The following is a 21,392-nucleotide window of genomic DNA, read 5'->3' as shown; positions in this document are numbered from 1 at the left end:
TGAGTATGAATTTAAGAATTTGGTTTTTATACCTTATTCGTATAACGAGCATTGGAGCCTTCTTGTTTTAAATCCGATGAAAGAAGATATTATGCTTTTAGATCCTCTAAATGTTATTTCTGAATCTGAGATAAAATTGACTGTTCAATTATTTATTAATTATTTAAATAATTATTTACATTACTATCCCAACACACAAAATAATTTAACTCGTAAAAATTGGAAATTAGTGTCAGCTCCTACATTTCCTGAACAAAACGATGGTTACAACTGTGGTTGTTTTATTATGTTCTATATGAATGAATTGGCTAAAAATCAAAAGAGTGATGTCTTTAATTTTGATCCAAACGAATATCGATTAGATATTGCCGAATTTCTTCAATATGCTACGTTGCCGATAGACAACGTGTGTTTAGGATGTACAAACGAGAGTAAAAATCTCGAGTTTACATGCTCCAATTGTTCTCGTCAAGTTCACAGAGGATGTAAAATTGACTTTTTTGTAACCGACAGCTTATGTAAATATTGCTCAAAAAACACAGAATATAACGATCAAGAAACCAGTAAAAAAATTAAATTAACGATGCAAGTCCAAAAAATATCAACATCAAGTACGTATATGGGATTTCCAAACTTATCTGGAACTAATTCATGTTGGTTAAACTCTACGCTCCAAGTTCTGTATTCACTAGAAAGTTTTAATAAATTTATCAACAGTCTATCTCATAGTACTTGCGACATTTTAAAATACTTGAAAGAAATACTAAAAGTAATTTCTCAAGGATCCCAACGGGAAAATTCTATAGAAATTCTCTTATCGTAAGTACTCATGCATACTTCGAAAATCAAACAAATAACTAGTTGACTGTATTTAACATTAATTTTTATCTTACAGAGATTTAAAAAAAAAATTGGTCGCACTACCAAAAAAAAGTAGCCAAGATTCATCTTTTTCAGAAAATATTCAGCATGATGTCGCAGAATTCCTCACGATATTATTAGAATTTTTTGAAAATAAATTACAAGAAACGTGTTCTCCTGACGCACAAAATCATAATAATGCATTACAAATAGATCTTATACAGAAACTATTTATGATTCATATTTGTGAAACTTTCATGAGTGAATGTTGTTCTGGAATAAAAACATTTTCTAGCGTCCATACAATGCTACCGGTGTATTTACGCGAGACTGCATCACGAAAATCAGTTAATTTAATTGATTTAATTAATGAGACCAGTAAAGAGGTGCGATGGCTTGAATGCCAGAAGTGTGGTGAGATCAAACGGCATTTTAAAAAAGGTCCTTTTAAAATAATTAATCAGCCAGATACTATAATAATGCAAGTACACCGATACAGTATAAACAAGGGAAAAATTATTAAAAGAAAAGACGTAGTATTGCCAGCAGAAGAATTGGATTTTTCTGCTTATTTCGAGTGGGTTTCGTTATTTTATTTAGTCTATCGTGTTATAACATTTTTTTAAATTGATAATATTATTTTATATTACAGACAGCCGAATAAAAAAATTCCCTACGTGCTAAAAGGAATTATAGTACATGAGGGTAATTCAACAAACTGTGGGCATTATAGAGCCTATTGTTTAAAATCGGAAAATTGGATTTTGTTCGATGATGCCAAAATACAGTTAATTAATACAAAAGAGATTTCGAAACTACCATATGTACAAAAAAACTGTTATCTATTAGTTTACGAAATAAAATAAGTAGCTTTTTTTGAGATTTGAAGTTTCATGAATATATCATTTTCATTAAATTATGTTTATTATTGATGGATAAGTTAGGAGGATCGTATATAGAAATTACACTACGTGTAATCAGTTATGTTGGTACTAGCGTTCGGCACTCGGCAGTTTCTACCAAGCAGCAACGTGAGGAGACCTTAAAGGCTCGTTTCCACCTTCTTTTCACAACTCTGTTCATACTTGCGTCCGTTCACTCAAAATGTAAGGACTTACTGAGCTACTGTTGGCGCTAAAATCATATCGGGGGTTCTTACTGAGCTACTGTTGGCGCTAAAATCATATCGGGGGTTCTTACTGAGCTACTGTTGGCGCTAAAATCATATCGGGGGTTATGTTTACACTACCCTCCGGGCAAGGTCCGGGCCGGATGAGACCGTGATTACACCCGTAAAATACCCCTGATTTAGCCCTGATCCGGGCGCTTTTTTGAAGATCCGGGCCGGATCTTGGCCTGAGAGGCTGTTTCTGTTCGGGGTTCAGTGGTCTAGGGGCATGATTCTCGCTTAGGGTGCGAGAGGTCCCGGGTTCAAATCCCGGCTGAACCCGATTTTTTGCATTTTGATTGAGCGTTCTAAAATAAAACAATAAATGGAATAGTATAAAATTAATATTATAAGCTTAAAAACTTTTTTTTCTATATTTTCAAGTAATTTTTGTAAATTTGCCTCATTAACAAAGATCAATAAGATATTACTTTTGATTCTTCGTGGAATCCTGTGATCTACCGGAAAAGAAAAAAAAAATGAAAATTACTGGATTCTTGTTGATTTTAAAAAATTTTCATTTTTTCAAAAATTTAAATTAATTTTTTTGCATTAAAAATTGTGAGGTTCCTTTTTAAAAAATATACTAACAAATAAATTTATCAAAGATTAAATTGTTACTTTCAAACATAGTTAGCATTGCATTTTTGGAAAAATAACTTCATAAACTCACAACATATGCTTCATTTCAAGTGATATTATTGAAGGTTATACTGTGTTTGTATGAAGCGATAGAAGAAAGCTCTAATTTATAAATGTCAATATAAGCCACTTCAGTGTCATCTGGCTCAGTGGTCTAGGGGTATGATTCTCGCTTTGGGTGCGAGAGGTCCCGGGTTCAAATCCCGGCTGAGCCCAGTTTTTGCTTCTGAGAGAAATGTTTTGTATTGTGAAGAAATTATATTTTTTTACCAACTATAGTTACAAATATAAAAATTTACATTTAAAAAAAACATTATTTATCTTACGTACAATGAAAAATTCTTCGTACAACCGACTACTCAGTTGTTATAAGAAAAAATTATTCATAAATAAGCAAGCTAGAAAAAAATCTTGAATTTTCTCAAATAACCGCACAAGTAAATGCGAGTGGCAAAAGTGTCTTAATTCTACGTTAAAAGCATAGGTCTAAGGCACGTTTTTGCCGCTTGAGTTTACTTGTAGGGTTTTGACACTGGACAGCGATATAAGCTCTTGAAAATGTACGTAAATTTTTTCGCATTTATGACGACATCAAACCTTTCCATATTTGAGATAAGGAATGTAATTTTGGACAATTTTTTTTACTTGTAAAGTCATTTTAAGCTAAATTTACTCACATACAAGTAGATTATTATGTAATGAATTTTTCGTTACGACTATGTTACTAAATTTCTGCTTGATAAGCTACGAAAATAATGATACTACGCAGTAATATTCTGATAATAACACCTATACTCCCCATTAATGTTTATTTCTAAAATTGAAGGAAATGTTGAAGGAGATTTATCTCATTATGGATTTCACGTAGGCGACCTTCATATACTACAATAAGCAGTTCGGTTGCTCCGGTGATTTTGAATCCCACGATCATATCATAGGAAAATCGATTAGCATTGCACCTTTTACCTCTAATCAGCTGCGTTATCCATGAACTTGAAAAATCAGTGCGTACCCAATTACTTTCGCACACCTGCTCCTAATTATCCGGTGTGTACGTAGTATGTTTTCTACGACGCAAAAATCGTATCATCATTATTAAGAGCTATCCTTACGTGTGATTTGTACATAGTATTTATAAAGCAAATGCCAAGAAAGAGGAACTTGCCTTCTGCTAGCTACTGCTGATTGTGCTGATGATATAAATACATATCTGCGAGAATTGCTGGTGAAGTTTAAGGTCACTTGTTGATTCTATATTTTTTTTCTAGAAAATTTTTTAATTTTTAGTAAAAAACCATTGTTCATCTTTAAAGAGACAACTTCAAATTATTTACTTGTTTTGGAGTACTAAATTAATACCTTAAATGATTCTAAAGATGCCCAGGTAGGTCAATTCATGTCCCTAGAGCCCTAATCCACTCAAAATTTAAACTCGAAAGCGAGCTAAAATCAGGTTTAGGCTGATTTTAGCTAATCAAGGCTATTCCAGTTCTTCCAAAATTGTCTACTGTTTACTTTAATGACATTTTTCAGCATCTGCCAGATTATGTTCAAGCTTTAGAATCTTTAGAATTTTTTGCTATTTATTAAGGTAAAGACTTAATTTAGCTGAACAATAACTTTTATTTGTGGCTAGAATTTCATTTTGTAATGTAAATTTTATTTTCAACTGAAGATTTATAATTTTATTTCTTACAATTATTTATACTTTATTTACTTATTAAATTTATTTCTTATCATTTTAGTAGAGTTTGAGCCTTGACCTAATGATCCCCCTTACAAGTGCGCATGGTTTCGACACTGGAGATCGAGTGGTTTAGTCTAAAAGTTACGAGTGATTGCATTTGAGAAAAAATTGAAAAAAAACTCAAATGAAAGAAACATTTTATTCACATACAAGAGGAAAAGTATTTAATGAAATAGCTGTAACATCATGTAATCCCAATTTTGAAAAAAAAAGAAAAATTTCAAAGTACTTTTGAGCCCTTAGAATTACAAATGTTTATTATTTTAATGTTCTTGCTTGTCTGGTATGAATTTTCGGCATTATAATATAATTATGCTTTTGATTTTTTGAATTTCATCGTAACAAGATTTTCATAGAAAATTAATTGAGCTTTTTGATTGAAATGAGAATTATCATATAGCTCTACAAGAATCAATAAATGGCTATAATTTATAAGCAATCGAATGTTCATTAATGTTTGTTTAACAAATCGGCTCAATGGTCTAGGGGTATGATTCTCGCTTTGGGTGCGAGAGGTCCCGGGTTCAAATCCCGGTTGAGCCCAATTTTGGATTTCGTAAAGAATACATTTGATTTTGCTAAACGCGATCAAAAGTTCAACTTGAATACTTCCTTGACCGTATATATTTTTATGTTTCACAGACGAATTCACAAACACAGACTATTCTTGCTTTTTTCATCATTTCTTACATTTCAAAACAGAAAAAGTCATTGCTTTAAAACAAAAAGATGTAAATTTTAAGTTCATTTATTGAAGATTCATTTTGATGATATCAATTACTGACCTACTAAGTGTTGGGTTCAATTCTAAGGATAAATCTCCTTTAGCCAGGCACTTGATCTCTTATTGTAACCAACTTTGCAATGAGCTACGATCTTTTTTGATAAAGTAACGATTCGTTACATAGTTGAATATTAATATTAATAGTACGAAAGTTGCGATGCATTAAAAATATGAAAGCTGGAGTCATATTTATCGGAGTAATAAGTTTTTTAATGAAAAATGAGAATGATTGCTTTGCAAGCATAACTATAATAAGTAAGGTCATTTGATAAATATATGTTTTCAATGCTGATAATCTAAGATCATTTCAAATCAATGTAAACATTAATTGCAATAAAAATACAAAAAATATATAAATAACCTTAAAAATTATAGCTAAATGAATAACAAAAATCATTAAAAATTAAAGTCTCTTACTAGATCAAATCAATGATAACTTAATGGTTGATTTTTACCAAAGCAAAATTTACCTGCTCTAACCTATGCTTTTTGTGTACTAAATTTCACACGTATTATGTTAATTTATTCAATTAGTTGTTGGCAAATCAAGCACTATTCACATTTATCTGAGCTACACTAAATGATAGAGAGCTTTTCTTATGAAAAGTTCGAAACGTATGACTTGAAAATTTGGATCGTTTACATAATGTTTTTTTAATCTGCATAAATAATTTAATAAATAAATAAATGTTTAATTTCATCAGCTCTTTCTATACATTGATAACATATCAAGCTCAGCGTTGATGTTATACATGAAAATTCTTATTTTCGGAGAGAAATTCGACGTATTTTTCGATGTAATATTACCGACTTTCGCAAGCGAAATTCTTTTCGCTCTAAAATTTTGATATATATAACTGGCTCAGTGGTCTAGGGGTATGATTCTCGCTTCGGGTGCGAGAGGTCCCGGGTTCAAATCCCGGCTGAGCCCCACTGTGGTCCTCTATATGTATATTTTTGCGAACACAACATTGGCATTGCGCAATCAACACGTGAGAAAGTTCGCTTACCCCACTTTCGTGATGACTGACGTAAACAGATATGTAAAACGCTGAAATCGATCTACCATATATCTTTAGTATAATTCAGTCACCGCATACTTATTTATTTAATTGATTTATTTGTTATTAATAATTTGTTTTCATTGGTGTACGAAATCTGAGAAGTTTGCTGTGAATTTTCATTTCTGATTAGTCCACCCGTATTATAGACTACTTCTTACAAATATCGACCGAAGAACTTCATTTATAAGCAATTAAATTATTTAATCTCTAATCAATTGAATAATGATAAAGACACGAGCATTGTATTGTGTTCTACTAAAAAAATAAAATTTTTATCAGCTTCAAACAATTTACGAAGACTAAATTCATTGGTAGTTTTTGAGTAAAATAAATAAGAGACGTTTTCATTTTTTACAAAGAAATGAGAAATAGCAAATATAATGTAATGACATTAAAACAATTTAATTACAATTGTGTTTCGACCAAAATTGATCGTATTCGATTTTTTAAGCAGAATAAAGCCTACTTTAGCGATTATTTTAAATTTGTATCGAAAATGAGAGGTATGTTTTATAATACTAAACTTGTCACTCGTACAGTAATAGACCAATTTATCTAAAAGCTTATCTATTAGTCACATTAAACTACTTTTTTCTTAAAAGTAGATAAGAATGAAGTCACAAAGTTAAAAATATAAAAATGATTGACTTTTGAAATAGTCTTTTTTTTGGCACTATTGAATGAATCCAAAAAAGTCTACTCAAATTAATGGAGAGAAATATTTACATGTGCATTCTCTAAAGTGTTTTTCAATCTATAAAAGCAAATTTTTCATTGGGATTTTAAACAAGATTCTTACTGATATTTCTAAAAAATAAAAATCGATTCCATTTTAAAAGTATTTGACATTATAGAATTTTGAAAGTTAAGTAGGAGAGATCATAGCTCATAATCGAAAATTTCTCAACACTCTGTATGTACGGCTCAATGGTCTAGGGGTATGATTCTCGCTTTGGGTGCGAGAGGTCCCGGGTTCAAATCCCGGTTGAGCCCTGTTTTTGCTTTTATTTTTATTGAACAAAAAATATCAAATTTTAATTTATCATTACGAATGCAGTACTTTGAATGATTGAAAATTCACATAACAAAAGTGAACCTCGGCTCAATAATTTGCAATTTTTTCAAATAAATAGAATGCATATTCCTCCTTGTTTTTCGTGCCCAAAATTAAAGCCTTCATATAAATTCGAACCGCGAGCGGGAGGGGAGAAGATCGCAGCTACCATATAATACACAAAGCAATTTATTTTATAGTGCCTATATCGAGAATCAACTACTGTGTAAACGTTACGCATATTGCTCGGCTCGCCATATATATAATACGATGCACACTGCACTGCACATCCTCAGCGTAGCAGCGCCTGTGCGCCAGTGTATACGTATGCATCAAGCGTGTGCGAAAGGTAATCTATATTCCGTGCAGGCGTGGAATTATATATTGGCGCTTCTGCCGCTGCTGCTTTCCCGCCGCCTTTTTTTCGCCCGTGGCGCAAAAGACGAACAACTATACCCGATCGCCGCCGCCGCTGCAACACGCCGCACGTGAAACTATATATATATTTCATACATATAGCATAGAGCAAACACAGGTGTGCGTGCTCGCGCGCGCGCAAAGAGAGAGAGAGAGAGAGAGAGCCATCGACTAAATGCCCCGACTCCGAGAGCTATCGTTTATTCTTTAAGCTCCATCACTCACACGGGGCTTGCCTCATAAATAATACCTGCATTTTTCGGCACGTTTATTGAGATAGCGAGCGAGCGAAGAACCAACGTTATATAAATTCAAATCCTGCCCCGCCAACGGGAGAGTTATATGTAAATTATCGACGTATTAAAAAGTATGTGTGGAAAAACTGGGAGAGTGAAAAGAGATTCGTGTGAACGCGGGCCGCAATTATTATTAATCCCCTCGCGAGTGATTAGAAAAAAATATACAAATTAATTATTTCGTTATTACGCTTCTCTCGATTATTAAAATTATATTATAAAATCAATCGAGTGAATTCCCGAAGCTCCCGTCAAAATTTCATGTATCCTCTAATCTTTGGTCGATTTTCACCCAACACCATGTACGCCGACGCGGTGATTTTGAATATATGGCCCTTAAGCCTCGGCCGATCGATCTTCGATCGTATGTAACACGTCGCACAGCCATCGTCGTCGTATATTCTATTCTATTTCTCGTCGCTATCACGTGCGGTGCGATCACTCGCATGAATATGTATGACTCCGCGGACATGCGGCTCTCGTAACACCAGTAGCAAAATTCGCTAGATATATTCTTTTAATTTCTTTTTTTTCTCTCTCTTAGAAAAATTCAGAAGCGCCAACACATAACACAGCTGCGACTCTTTTACGGTTTTGATTGGAGCGTTTCGGTGTGTTTGTGTGTGTGGAGATTTAGCGCGCGCTAAAAGAGCTCAAAGAAGAGAGTTCCACGCGTAATTATTTGCTTTTTGGACGCGCTTTTTTCGGGTTACATAATAGCAATCTAGAAGTGCTTGATTGGTTTTCGCAGATCCTTGAAGCGTTCGTCAAAAGTGATTGATGATGATTAAAAAATGTTACTAGGATTTCTTCTTCTTTTTTTTTTTTTTTTTGTAAAATATCAATACTGATTACGTTGCAAAGTATCATACCGTTATTTATTCTTTTTTATCGTCATCAAAGATTTTTCCTAGAAAATTACTCTGTAAACGAAATACAACCTTTTAATCAAGCGACGATATAGTCCTCACTAACAAGCATCGAACGCATCACGAGTGGGCGCACGCGGCAAGAAAATGCACGAAGCACTCAAAGAAGCCGAAGCAGAAAAAAACAACAAGCTAGGATAGAGGATGGATAGAGTTCTCGAGAGACTTTTAAAAGAAAAAAAAATTAGCCATGAAAAAGCATCCTATTACGCTAGGATACACGCGTCTCGGGCTATGTGTGCGTATCTCCCGGATAATGACGCGAAAAAAAGTCAGGCGGGCAGACACGCGCGTATCCTCCTCCGTATCATTGTCGAATAATGATTAGCCCAAAGGCCCATCGACAACGTGTATATACAAAATATAATAATGTGTGACGAGCGCACGAGCAGGGGCGACGTTTACTGGTGTTATAGCGCGGCTCGGATCAAACAGCTATCGAGCTCGCGTCTGCTGCCGCCTATAGACAATAACGTTGTGCTCACCTGCGTGGACGACTCCAAAAATGACCGAGTAATGACTCGTGTGTTTGTTCAAACGATCGGATATTAGCTCGATGTGTTTTTTCTTTCCTTCTTCTTCTTTTTTTACGTTACGAAAAGGCTTTATAGCACAAAAGCGCATCTAAACGTCGAAATTCGCTCGCGACGATTTCACGAGCTCGAGCTTCACGGTGTGTCGGTCGGTCGGACAGGGTGATAAATGGCGCGACAAGGTGCCGCTCACGCACATCCATCTCTTGGCGGCGGCGCGCGGCCCTTTACTTTTAGCACACACTAGAGAGAGGCCGAGTCGGGAAATTGACGCCCGGACGACAGCGGCAGGTTTAGTTTCGGCGTTTTCAGCTCTTCTTCTCTTTTTTTCGCTCGCTTGTCTCGTCTCGAAGTTAACTGATAGTTTCCCTTGAATTTTAAAAGCGAACGCGCAATAGAATGGAAAAATATTGCCTTGCCTCTTTCAACCTCGTGACGCCCCAGACAATATTCCACTAAAGCATTTTACTAGTACTTAACAAGGTGTATAGTTTGTATAGTTCTATGTGTGGTACATTGCCACTTAAGCGGCAGACAAAGTTTCGCACATTGTCCCGTAATAAAGGGAAGAAGAAGATGAGGAAGAAAAGAAAGAATCGACTGCGATACTCGATCACTAGGACGACGGTTTTTCCTTCTTCCTCGTGTCTTCTTCTTCTTCGTCGCTGTCGATTTTTATCGCGATGGACCATCTCTTTTCTATGTCTACAGGCTCAAGCTTTTGCCCCGCTGACACAATCCTCAAATTCGGATCGCACAAAAAGATACACGAAACGTTATACGAGGGCATTTAACTCGAGCACGGGCAATGTGTATCGGCGAAACCGCAGCTAGCACTAATCCAAGGGCGCCCGCCGTAATGACGATCGATGGACAAAAGCTCGCGCAAAAATCGTCAAAAAAGCCACAAGCCGCGCTCATATATATATGCGTATGTAAGCGTAGCAACGCCGCGTGCGTGGAGCCGTATATCAAAATAAAATAAGCGCGTGTGGCGCGTCCATTTTACGTCATAATAGCTCTCCGGCTTGACTGGCGTTTAACGCGTTCTCGCTCACATATATTGGAGCGCGGCGGACAAGCTGCGGCCCTCGTACTATACATGCCAAGCGAGCTCGAAAGATATGGACCAACGATTTGCACAGCTATCGCTTTTATTTTATCAAGACTCATGAGCTCTTTTACTTTTATATTTTTTAATATTAATTTGATTTTAATGTTTGCCCGATAATCAAAAAATTACCAGTACATCACCAAATACACTTGTTATAGGTTGCGATTGTGTTAAAAAATATTAGACGCATTTTAAAGAACTCAAAACTCAAAATAACAATTGAATTGCTTAAAAAAATGTAGATGACCAGTTTTTTTATATGTAGGCCTATTGCAGCAGAGGGTACCCTAATAAAAGTAAACTTCGGTAACGGGGAGCCCTATGCACACAGCTCATTATTTTCTTCTATCTCTAAAACAACGCATGTCGTAGTTATAGCTCAATGACTCTACGATGACGCATCGCCAAGCGGTCAATCCTATCGATTGATGTAAAAGACAAGTAAAACTAGATGATTATACGATAAAAGTATTCTTATTGTATATATATGACTCCTTCGCTTGTCCCGTAACGTCGCAATGCCACTTTAAGCCTTCACCGCTAGATGCCGAGTACATTTAACACATTTTTGTACATAAAATCTACAAATAGCAAAGTAAAAATAATAGTATAAGTAAGTTAAAGTACGATTTTTAATAACCGTAAACTGTCTTGAATCGATATCTATCTCTCCACAACTTGATGGCGAGTACCTTTATCCATAAATATACGCAAGTCTCAGAGTTTAATTTAAATGCACATTTCTCTTTACTGTCAATGATGAAACTCGTTTGTTCGTCCAAAACTAGCCATAAAATGTTGAGCGATACAAGCAAAGCTTCTAAACATTTAAATTAATTATTATTGCGGTAATGAACGTTATCCCCTGTTCTACCAACTGCTCGAACGATTTGGGATATAACAGTGAAAAAAAAATGGTTTAGCTAATAAACTTGCGCATTAGGCCTTTTTTATTATCTTTTAATAGTATTGCGTGGCTTGTGTTCGCATTTATAGCGCATTTTTTCCGCGACATTGCGTCTTGCCTACCGCAATCTAACAGCTCATTCCGCGGTGCCAGAATTAGTGCGACTTACATCTCGGAATGCACAGTACAAAGGAGAACACTTTTTGGCACTTGGATCGTAAAATTTTATTATGAGAGGTATATACATCGGTTTTCAGGTACGTTAATTTAATTGAAATTATAAGTTAAAATCTTAAGCGCTAAATATCCGGCTGCACTTTCTTTGTAGCTCTTATGAAATAATCCAACTCCAGATAATGCAACATCGGGATTCTTCGATGCAATAGGCTTCAAATCCACGAATGGTATTACGCTTTGTCCTAGGTCATGGTGCATGCTACTCGTAGACAAAGTCGTGTACCGACCTGGATCCGTAAGAGCGGGTTGACTTATCGGATGTTCCGGCGGTAAATCCAAGTATTCCAGTTGGAAGGGGCTGTAAACCAAATGTTTTTGGTTAAATAAAAATGCGATCGTTGACGAAAAAAAAGTACATCTCATTTACCTCAGCTGCTCTTGAGAGGTCGTGTGACGGTGCCACGAATGCTTATTGGCTTTGAGTTTTCCGCTCGTATTGGAGAATTCGGTGCCTCGAACTTCCAATCGTATTAAACCTTGATCCACGGCGAATTTCACACCAGTTAAGACGGTATTTTTATAGACTTCAACGTCGTCCAGCTCGAAAGATCTTGAATACCAGCTCAATTGATGATAATCGATGCCTACCCGCACGTCTCTATCGGTCGTCTCGTAAGCGTTGACTTTTACCCAAGATTTTGTTTTTGGATCTATCGCAGCTGATGGTAAAAGTTTGGCTTGTTGCACTTGAAGATGAAGAATATCGTTGACTTTTCTAAAACGAATCCCTGTGATGACCCTGTTACAATCGATAAGGTCGTATTCAAGTCATTTCAATCACTTAAAATCTTAATATCCTTCAAATATCTTACTTATTTTCCTGCACATTTGATACCACTTCTCTCAAGTTGATGTACGATTTTGAATCAGGATTTTCACACGTACAAAGGCATGAAGCGTAGGCTCTTTAGGGAAAAGGTCTACCTACATTGGTTCTGTGTAGATGTACTCTTCCACTACACGTTTCCTTTTTTATACCCATAATCTGTCCCTCAAATTCTATGTAATCGTACTTACGTGTTTTATCAGCCTGAATAGTAAAAAAATCTGTCGTCAAAACATAATTTATAAAAATTTTGTTTTCAATCTATTACCGATGCATGACAAACTTCGATGTCTGCGGCCAAGTTGTTGCAAGACATTATTTTTCCACGACAATGCGCGTATTTATCGCACACATATACAGGCTCTTCTAGACAGCGACTCTCAACATCGTTTATGGATTTGCAGAGTTCATAAAAATGTGCCGTCATAGCTTCCTTGGCCTCGAATGTTCGGTAAATAAATGGGCCAAACTGCTCATAAGTGACACCTTCTTCAGGGCTGTCTACTATTTCACAGTTCCACAGCACGCGAGAAATCATGCCCATGGTATCTTTTTGAGCTGCGAATGCTTCGTTCGATCTTCTGTAGAAATTTTGTTTCACGACGTCAAGATTCTTTTCTAACTCTATTTTTTAAAAGAATACATCTAATTAATTTGAGTAAAAGACTTTTTCGTAAATTCATTCTGACCTTCGGGTGTTTGTTTTCCATGCATCTGTTTTAGCGCGTACACAAGTATGGCAAGTCCTTTTAGTTCAGCGTTATGAAGTGCTGGATAAAATTTCTGAACTATTTTCACCTGTGAATAGCGGCTCGGGCATATAGGCGAAGAAATCTAAATAAATCAATCAATATCAATTAGTTTCTCTATATATTTCAACATGGTGAATCATACTCACGGTTTTGGAATATTTATAAACAATATCGTCTACTTTGTATAAAGTAGAGTGCATACCATTTAAGGTTTGCGTTACACCATGATAATGATGATAATTTACAACACCATGTACAAAATCATCGATAAATAGCTGAGTGTAATTCTCTTTTAATATTCGTAACATTTCATCGTAATGATTGTCTATTATGGTCCCAAGCAGAAAAAATGATGATATGAGTGGTTTCGTCTCTACGAGTAGCTCAATCTTTTCTAATTTACTCATGACTTCCTCTCTGAAACTGTCGAGGTTTCCAGTAATGTCATCTAACTTGTCATTGATAATACTGAAAGTACTGCCGATATTATTCTGATTGTTATTCAATTCAAATAATAAAGAAGCAAAGTCAAAAGCAGATTTCGCCAAGTCTAAAGGATTGCTTAAAGATGTTAAAACGTCCAATCCAGCTCCAATAACTTGTACAGGGTCCAGTTCTGATTTTACATCGCGCACAAAAATAATAAATACGAATAAAAATGATAATTTTACCATTGTATAACTCATTCTATCAATTTATTGTAAGCAAAATATTTTTTTATATAAAAATGTATAACTTTGCACAATCGTGAAATATATGACGTAAAACTGAGTTTAAGCGTTTACTTTTATACTTTCCTCGTAGCTTTTTATGATTGAAAACATCACGAATCATTTTTTTCGCGTCAATTTTAAACAATTAAATAATGTTCCTTTTTTTTATTGGCGTCAAAATAAAAGAATGACCGCATAAAATAAATGTATTTATTTGTTTTTTCATCGTTCCTTTCATTTCAAGTCTAGAAAATGATTTAAAATACTAGATAATTTTGCTAAAAATTGTTGAAAAAACATCAGTCTTGGAGAAGAATAACCTTTTCAAAGTATAGCGCCAAATATACTTTTATCCAACTTTTAAATTGGTTCAAAACTCCCACTCAGATTTCGTTACTACTATAGTTGAATTACTAATATATTTTTTATCATTAGTAACTGAGCAAATTGACAAGATCGGGATGTACTTTACGAAAAATTTAAAAAAAAACTGTACATTTTTTAGATTGTTCAGAAAAAAATTATAAAATAAATCTATGCGCATCGGGACTTTTTTCTGAAAAGGTATAATTTTCATGGTATTTATGCGAAAAAATAGGTTTATTAGTTTTTCATGGCACTGCGTGACTCAAGTTCCCATTTATGTCACGCTTTTTTCTGTCGACACGAGTTGCACATTGTGGCACTACGTCATGTCTATCGAAATTGTTGCGCAAAAAATATCTCAAGTTATATGTTGTAGTAGGATGCATAAATATGAACATAGCGCAATTCTACATGAAATTAAATTACAATACTCGCATCAAATGTATCGCATTATGCTTGAAAATTACAATACACTAATGTATTGAGAATTGAAACAAGCTTGTTGAAAATTCCATGTACGTTAAGTTTTCTTTTTGGGTACGCAGTAATTCATAAATTGCCTCTAGATTGGGTGTGGTCAAATTTTCGAATACTAAGACAGAAAAAGTTAAGCTTTAGCTTTAAATTTTATTAGCCTTAAATTAGCTTTAAGTTTATAATAGTAAATATTGTAAAATCATTCTTACTCAATTAAAATATCGATTAAGCGTCAAAAATCTACAAACCTTCTAGACCAAGCTGATTTCGTGGCGTAAAAACATCTGTCCCAGAATAAAAAAACAACCCACTTGAGATGTACTTTTCAATGAAAATTCCAATTCATACTTCATAGTGTGTAATGTTCGCCGGTAACACTTTTACTTTGCAACGCGTTGAAAATTTCATTCACTCAGGTTAATCCTCAACTTCGAACGCATTCAAAATTTGTGTGTATAAGCAATCGGTGCTTACTTAGATTTAAAATCAAATCGAATAGCTCTTGCGTGTACTATAATACATCGCTTCGTATGTACATATTTCGAGACATTCCATCAATTTTAAAAGTTTATTCGACTCGCTCATTAAAGAATTTTCAGCGTATATGATGTATCATAGTTACGCGCGGGAAATTAAAAAGTTTACAAGCACTCGCGAAAGGATTAATACAAACTCGATCGAATTTTAGATAAAAATTTTGTTCTCTCCGGTTGCAGTGTCCACGCCGCGTATCAGCCATCGTGAAAGCAACACACACACACACACACATGCCTATACCTAAGATTTTTATCGGCGTTACAAACCAGTGCGTGTTTAAAGTCGAGTCGTTTTATAAGAGCTCCTCGCTCGTGACGTTGACATTTTCCATGTTATACGCATACGTACGTTACTGCGATGGCGGCTCTCTCGGTTGACACATGGAGATTTCACGTATTCTAAAGACCTTTTCATTCGTCGCGCGCGGTGGTGGCGGTTACGTAAGCGCACACATCGTCCGCATCGTATACTTGCGTTTGAACCTACGAATGCACGTACTATATGCGCTCGGCGCGATACAATGCAGGAAATACGAAACGCACGCGAGCGTCTTTCTTTCTGCAGTTACATTATACTTGCACAGAAGTAGCATAGGTGAAAGAAAAAAAAAATTAAATATTTTACGCACCCGAGTACCTTTTCTCTCGAAGCGATTATTATTTTTCCCCTTTCTCTGGCTGTGCGAGACGACATCATATAAACATAATTCGATCTATAATGGCAGCTTCTAAATAAAAAAAAAAAAAAAAAAATAGCCTGCAGGAACGGCAGCAGCTCTATCTCTCTCGAATATGTCATCGCAGGCGTTTTTGACCGGTTTTTGATCGAGCGCCACTCGATGCTGCTGCTGCTGTAGCTGCAAAGCATTTTGAAAAGTGCGTGCGAAACCTTCTCTCTCTTTCCCTCTCTCTTTCTCTTTTGCGGCGGCAACGAATTATTCGTCACTTTATTTATGTCACTCGAAGTACGTGTATAGTACAAGTAAGTACGTGTACGAGCCTCTCATTTTCTATCTGACTGACCTCCCCTGGTATCGCGCGCGGGGTTGCGAATGATGATGATGAAAAAAAAAAACAACCAACAACAACGCCTCTCGTTCGGTGATTCGTCGAGTGCCTCGTGCATTATATACAATCGTCTAGTCTATGAGCTCTCTGCGCTTAGCGTTTTTACAACGGAGCGCGCGAAATAATTTCCCTCGACGCAATCTAACGCTTGGTTGATTTCCGAGTCCCGACTTTTATGGCTATATAAAGTTGACGCGATGTGTGTGTGTGTGCTCAGGCATACGTGTTCATTTATGTTTAGTAGACGCCGATTGATGCGGTGCCTCTTTATAAAGCCGAAGCCGCTAAGCTGCGCGCGTTTAGCGCGATTCTTTCGTATTATTATAGCCGCGTCAAATTGATATAAACTAGTTTCTGCAGCGTGAAGACTTCACACTTAAATGCTCGTCCGAGCTATCGCTTATAGATTCATGAGCTCGGCTCTATGCAAAATTATAATAATAAATTCGTTTTCCAACATGCGCTCGAAGTTTACGCGTATGTATATAATTTACTTCGCGCTACTACACACTCAATTTCTCATCCGAACATAATTGAAATATTTCGCCATTTGTATATAAAAAAAAAAAAAAAAACAGAAAGAGTCGTGTGCTTCGTGATCATTGTTGAAACTTCAAATTCAACAAAACTTCGTTTTGTATACATACGACGAAATTGCTCGAGGCAACGCAAGTGTGCACCGCTCAAGTGTATTTATATACCTGAAAAACTCGGATCATTGTCCAGCCGCATTTTCCGCTTGACTTGGCTCATTGACTAATTTCTTTAATGCCGCCCGTACTAACTTCGGGCATTAATCGGACGGAAGAAACAAAGTACACGCACACACACACACACTCGCGGCCAATTTCAGAAACCCTCTCGACATTTTTCACATGCGTACAAGGTACTCACCTATGGTTTTTTAAGTACTTTTTCAAATACTTCGTACCTCAAAAATATAAACATACATCTAGTAGCGATTCACACTTTGCGTATACTCTCGAGAGGGGGGGGGGCGGTTATTGCTATGCGCGCGCGCTTTTTTCTCATCGCGAGCCTGGAATGCCATTTTTTTTTTCTTCTCCTACGGTTCATCAAGTATGTGTCCCGGGTATATAAATAGCGCGTAGCCACTGAAGTGACCGTCACATATTACATGATGCACTCGAATTATCGCTCGAGCGTACGCGCGGACGTGGAATTTTTCTTTCACTGTACATCCGTTTATTGTGAGATTTGCATTCTGCAAATGTCATCGATTCTTCAACAAGAAGAAAAATAGAGAGAGAGAGAGAGAGAGAGAAAAAGATTCGAGATGTGTTTTATTTATACGTACAAAAATTGAATATTTTACAAGGGTGGATGTTTGGGATATCCGAGCCGAGCAGCCTCGTCGAACATGGCGACGAGCGAGTCCATGACCTCCTGGCCGGAGGGGATAATTTGATCGGCGGGCAGCAGGAAGCCGTAATTACCCTGATCTCGCAGCTCGTAGATGAAAACGATCGGTAATCCGAGGACTCCTTTGACCCAGTCGATGGTGCAGCCGGACGCCAGATCTGACGGATAATTGAATGAAATCGAATTCGAACAACGACGCGCATTGCGAAATGATCGAAAATGTTCAATACAGTATCGTACATATTGTTTCCGCCGCGTTGCCGAACTTGAACTGGGTGCCGTATCTCTGGGCGAGCGCCTCGACAGCTCGACGACTCATGGCCCTCTGCATATGATCGTGAAATGATAAAATTAATAAACAAACAAGATACTCGATGGAAAAGGATGAAAAATTTCCTCACGGATTCCTCAAAGTTCTCGAGATTTCCCGTCGTGTACGAGTAGGGATACATGAGCAGCTGCGAGTAGCTGTGAAATGCCAAGTAGGCAAAAAGTTTATCCTTCACGGAGTAGAGATACTCGGATAGCGTCAACGTTTCTATTTCGGAGAAAGCTCTCGTTCCTGCATAAATTCCGGAGCAGGGCTCCGGGCTGGCGCCGCTAACTTCGTAATCCAGCGAATATAAAAACAAAAAAAAAAGGGAGAGAGAAAAAATAAATGATGCGATTCCAGAGAGAGAAAATTTACTCGTCCTGGCTCACCGTTCCATTTGTAATCCCAGTTTCTGTTCGCGTCGACACCTGTGCACTTTGAATTCGCTTGCGGTGATCTCGTTTTACGCCACAATCGATCCTGAGCGTTAGCGGGTGCATAATATAATGGATTACGTTAATTAAGTTTCGATAGATTTTAGATCGAGATTCTGTATAATTATTCAATCGAAGCCTCACGTGCTCGTGCGTGTACGCGTAGCCGTCGGGATTGAATATCGGCACGAAGTACCAGTCGTAGGACTCGGCCAAGTGACGCACCGCGACGTCTTCGCTCGTGAGCAATTCGTTGGCCAGATAGGTCACAGTCGCGGGCGATATCCACTCGCAGGCGTGTATGCCACCCTCGATGAAAATTCCCGGTCTCGGCCGGGCGCCGAAGCTCAGCTTGAAGCCCCAAATCGTCCTATTTTCGTAAGTGCGCCCGGCCACGAACGACTCGACCCTTTCGGGATATTGCCGTTCGAGCGCGCTCATCCACTCGTTGATTTGCTCCAGAGTGCGATACCTCTTCCAGCCCTCTTTTTCCTCCGACGAGTTTTCGTTGTCGATGAGATGCTGGATGTCGTCGATGAAAACCTCGTAATCCAAGCCGACGACGTCCATGGCGCGTGTGAACTCGGCAACGTGGTCGGGCGGCACGACGATATCGACTCGCTCGTTCAATGCTTTCGGCGGCATCCAATACCAATACTGCGAAGGCAAAGGATTTTTTTAATAATAAAAAAAAAAAAAGGAATAAAATGTATACATAAGAATTTTTACATATTCCTTTGTACTCACCACGCCGTTGGTGTTACCCTCGAGCTTTTTCAAAAGTAGCAATTGAGCCTCGGTCGTTGGGTACACTCGATAGACCCGATGCTTTTTGTAGCTCACTTTTTCCGACGAGACCGCTGCAGCCACAACCGCAATGAGGATCAAAATAAACAACACAGCCCGGCGCAACATCGCGTGATCGAATTTTTTGGCTTTTTTTTCTTTTTATAAAACGAGAGTCGTCGTCGCTCGACGACGCACAACTGCCGCGTTCGTGCCGTATTTTTTATATAAAGTTGAAAAAAAAAACGCGTCGATTATCGGGATGCGTTAGCTCCGAAGCTTTATCCGAATCGATCGACAAGATATCGCCTGATGCAATATAACTCGAGGCAAACATCGAAACGTCTGCTGCTAAATACATCTTCGCCTCGAATTCTTCGATTAGATCGGGTGTTTCGATATGAGATTTGACGACTGTGTTTTGAATTCCATGTGTGTTGATTTACAAACGATTGCAATAATTATTTAATATACGATTAAAACCTCATATTTGTAACGATACTCGTGAAATGAAAAAAGTCACTCTACTCAGAAAAAATTTAATGCCGTCCTCCTGTGCAGTAGCAGAATCGCTACTGTACATCAAATTATCACGCACGAGCAGTTTTTACATCGACAAATAAATCACGCTGCAGCCTTCTATATTCGAGAAATAAAAAAAATGTGTCAATATATAATGCAACTTGGAAGTTACATTATTGCTGCTGCTGCTGCTACTCTTAAAACGACAATGTGGCACTTGTGCGCGCCTCGCGTATATATACGATTTAAAAAAATAATAAAAAAAAAGGAAATCTCAGCGGGTTATCTGCTCGCGGGATCTCCTTCGTCGAAATCTGTGCGCGTCGCACGCTGTGCGCTGCAGTATACATACAGCGCGTGGTGTATATATATGCTTTTTATTAGCATCGTTTAAAAGGATGTTTACGTGCTTATGGGAACGACACGATTGCGGACAATGGGAAGGTCACTCTCGCTTATGTGTGTAGTACACGGGTGGTATGCGCATGCACATCGCGATGCGCGGAGGCGACACGCAGTCTGTTGAGCGATTCATTGAGTATATGATTTTTTTTTCATTCATTCATTCGTTCGTTCATTCATTTCGTTCGATTTCATTCACGAGCCTCTCTCGTTCACCACTTTTGAAAATTCCTGAAATCTCGATTCAGCTCGAGTATATAGTATTCATGACGTGTGTGTAAGGTCCTCGGGCTCTCTCATTCAGAGAGAGAGACAATTTTTCGAAGTATATATTTCGAATTGAAATCTCGATCTGTCGTCGATGGGTAAATATTTATCGCGCTTATAGTCGCGTCGAGATAATATGAGACAATCGTGCAGGCCGTTTTCTCATCATCGGGTAAGTCCATCACACACACACACACACACACACGTACGAATTCTCAATTTAGAGAGAAGAGAAAAAAAAGTAACACGGAATCAATCGATTCACCGATTTCTACCGATGTGTGAAATACTAATAATTTTCAATTTTGCGTGGGAGATTCACTTTGCGCCTATTCTCCTTGACTTCGTTTTTTTTTTTTTCATAAACACCATCCAATCGTACAATTGCGCACTTTATACACGCGTTGCGTATATCATCGGGTGTACTGTACGCGTGTTTTTTTTCGCTCTCTTTTCAATTTCCAGGGAAATCGATCATTAGGCCGGACAGTGCGAGTACGAGAGAGAGAGAGAGAGAGAAAAAATAGCAAGGTGACAAATACAAACAACAGCGCAAAAATTCTCACGTGCTGCATATGTGTATCGTTCGTACGCATACACACACATACGCACGCGCAACGGCACACACGATGGCTTTTTTTGTGAGTGTAGCGAGGGACGAAATTGTTTTCCTTTCACGCGAGTATTAGGATTGTACCTGCCGGCGACATCCTATTATACTCCGATTAAACCGTGATCCAACAAAGAGCTCACTCTACTATTTTATTACCCCACTGATGCGGTTTTTGTATGTA

The 21,392-nt window shown here is 37.3% G+C and overlaps 2 protein-coding genes and 5 non-coding genes across 7 annotated transcripts; 5 read left to right on the top strand and 2 right to left on the bottom strand.

The window, feature by feature from the left end:
* The first annotated feature begins 2,239 nt into the window (after window positions 1-2,239).
* Trnap-agg lies at window positions 2,240-2,311 on the top strand. The gene has a single exon. It is a non-coding gene; the product is annotated as a tRNA-Pro (tRNA).
* Window positions 2,312-2,814: 503 nt separating this feature from the next.
* Trnap-ugg lies at window positions 2,815-2,886 on the top strand. Its single transcript has one exon. It is a non-coding gene; the product is annotated as a tRNA-Pro (tRNA).
* A 2,003-nt stretch (window positions 2,887-4,889) lies between these two features.
* On the top strand, window positions 4,890-4,961 carry Trnap-ugg. Its single transcript has one exon. It is a non-coding gene; the product is annotated as a tRNA-Pro (tRNA).
* A 1,100-nt stretch (window positions 4,962-6,061) lies between these two features.
* Trnap-cgg lies at window positions 6,062-6,133 on the top strand. Its single transcript has one exon. It is a non-coding gene; the product is annotated as a tRNA-Pro (tRNA).
* A 1,054-nt stretch (window positions 6,134-7,187) lies between these two features.
* Trnap-ugg lies at window positions 7,188-7,259 on the top strand. Its single transcript has one exon. It is a non-coding gene; the product is annotated as a tRNA-Pro (tRNA).
* Window positions 7,260-11,767: 4,508 nt separating this feature from the next.
* Window positions 11,768-17,223, bottom strand: LOC106656487. The gene is made up of 8 exons (XM_014377487.2): window positions 17,193-17,223; window positions 13,478-13,947; window positions 13,269-13,413; window positions 12,848-13,203; window positions 12,732-12,783; window positions 12,566-12,656; window positions 12,121-12,492; window positions 11,768-12,051 (listed from the first exon to the last, which is right to left on the bottom strand). Exons 1-8 carry the CDS (start codon window positions 17,221-17,223, stop codon window positions 11,784-11,786), a joined length of 1,785 nt encoding a protein of 594 aa, XP_014232973.1. The 3' UTR covers window positions 11,768-11,783.
* Window positions 17,224-17,823: 600 nt separating this feature from the next.
* Window positions 17,824-19,536, bottom strand: LOC106656488 (zinc carboxypeptidase-like). Its single transcript, XM_014377488.1, has 6 exons — window positions 19,369-19,536; window positions 18,766-19,278; window positions 18,577-18,667; window positions 18,276-18,478; window positions 18,115-18,199; window positions 17,824-18,032 (listed from the first exon to the last, which is right to left on the bottom strand). Exons 1-6 carry the CDS (start codon window positions 19,534-19,536, stop codon window positions 17,824-17,826), a joined length of 1,269 nt encoding a protein of 422 aa, XP_014232974.1.
* Window positions 19,537-21,392: the final 1,856 nt, after the last annotated feature.

Source organism: Trichogramma pretiosum, unplaced genomic scaffold, assembly GCF_000599845.2.
Source record: "Trichogramma pretiosum strain Unisexual culture from Peru unplaced genomic scaffold, Tpre_2.0 scaffold20, whole genome shotgun sequence".
In the NCBI taxonomy this organism is placed as follows: Eukaryota; Metazoa; Arthropoda; class Insecta; order Hymenoptera; family Trichogrammatidae; genus Trichogramma; species Trichogramma pretiosum.
The sequence above is the reverse complement of the archived record's forward strand: the minus strand, read 5'-3'. Positions and strand labels throughout refer to the sequence as shown.

Excerpts from the sequence above, each read along its gene's own strand:
- LOC106656487 (XM_014377487.2), bottom strand. The coding sequence starts at position 17,223 with ATGCGGCTGGACAATGATCCGAGTTTTTCAG. Across the intron at positions 13,948-17,192 it reads CAATGATCCGAGTTTTTCAG|AACTGGACCCTGTACAAGTT; the intron begins GTATATAAATAC and ends ATGTAAAATCAG. Across the intron at positions 12,052-12,120 it reads ACCTCTCAAGAGCAGCTGAG|CCCCTTCCAACTGGAATACT; the intron begins GTAAATGAGATG and ends TTTGGTTTACAG.
- LOC106656488 (XM_014377488.1), bottom strand. The coding sequence starts at position 19,536 with ATGTTGCGCCGGGCTGTGTTGTTTATTTTGATCCTCATTGCGGTTGTG. Across the intron at positions 19,279-19,368 it reads AGGGTAACACCAACGGCGTG|TATTGGTATTGGATGCCGCC; the intron begins GTGAGTACAAAG and ends TTGCCTTCGCAG. Across the intron at positions 18,033-18,114 it reads CAACGCGGCGGAAACAATAT|ATCTGGCGTCCGGCTGCACC; the intron begins GTACGATACTGT and ends ATTATCCGTCAG.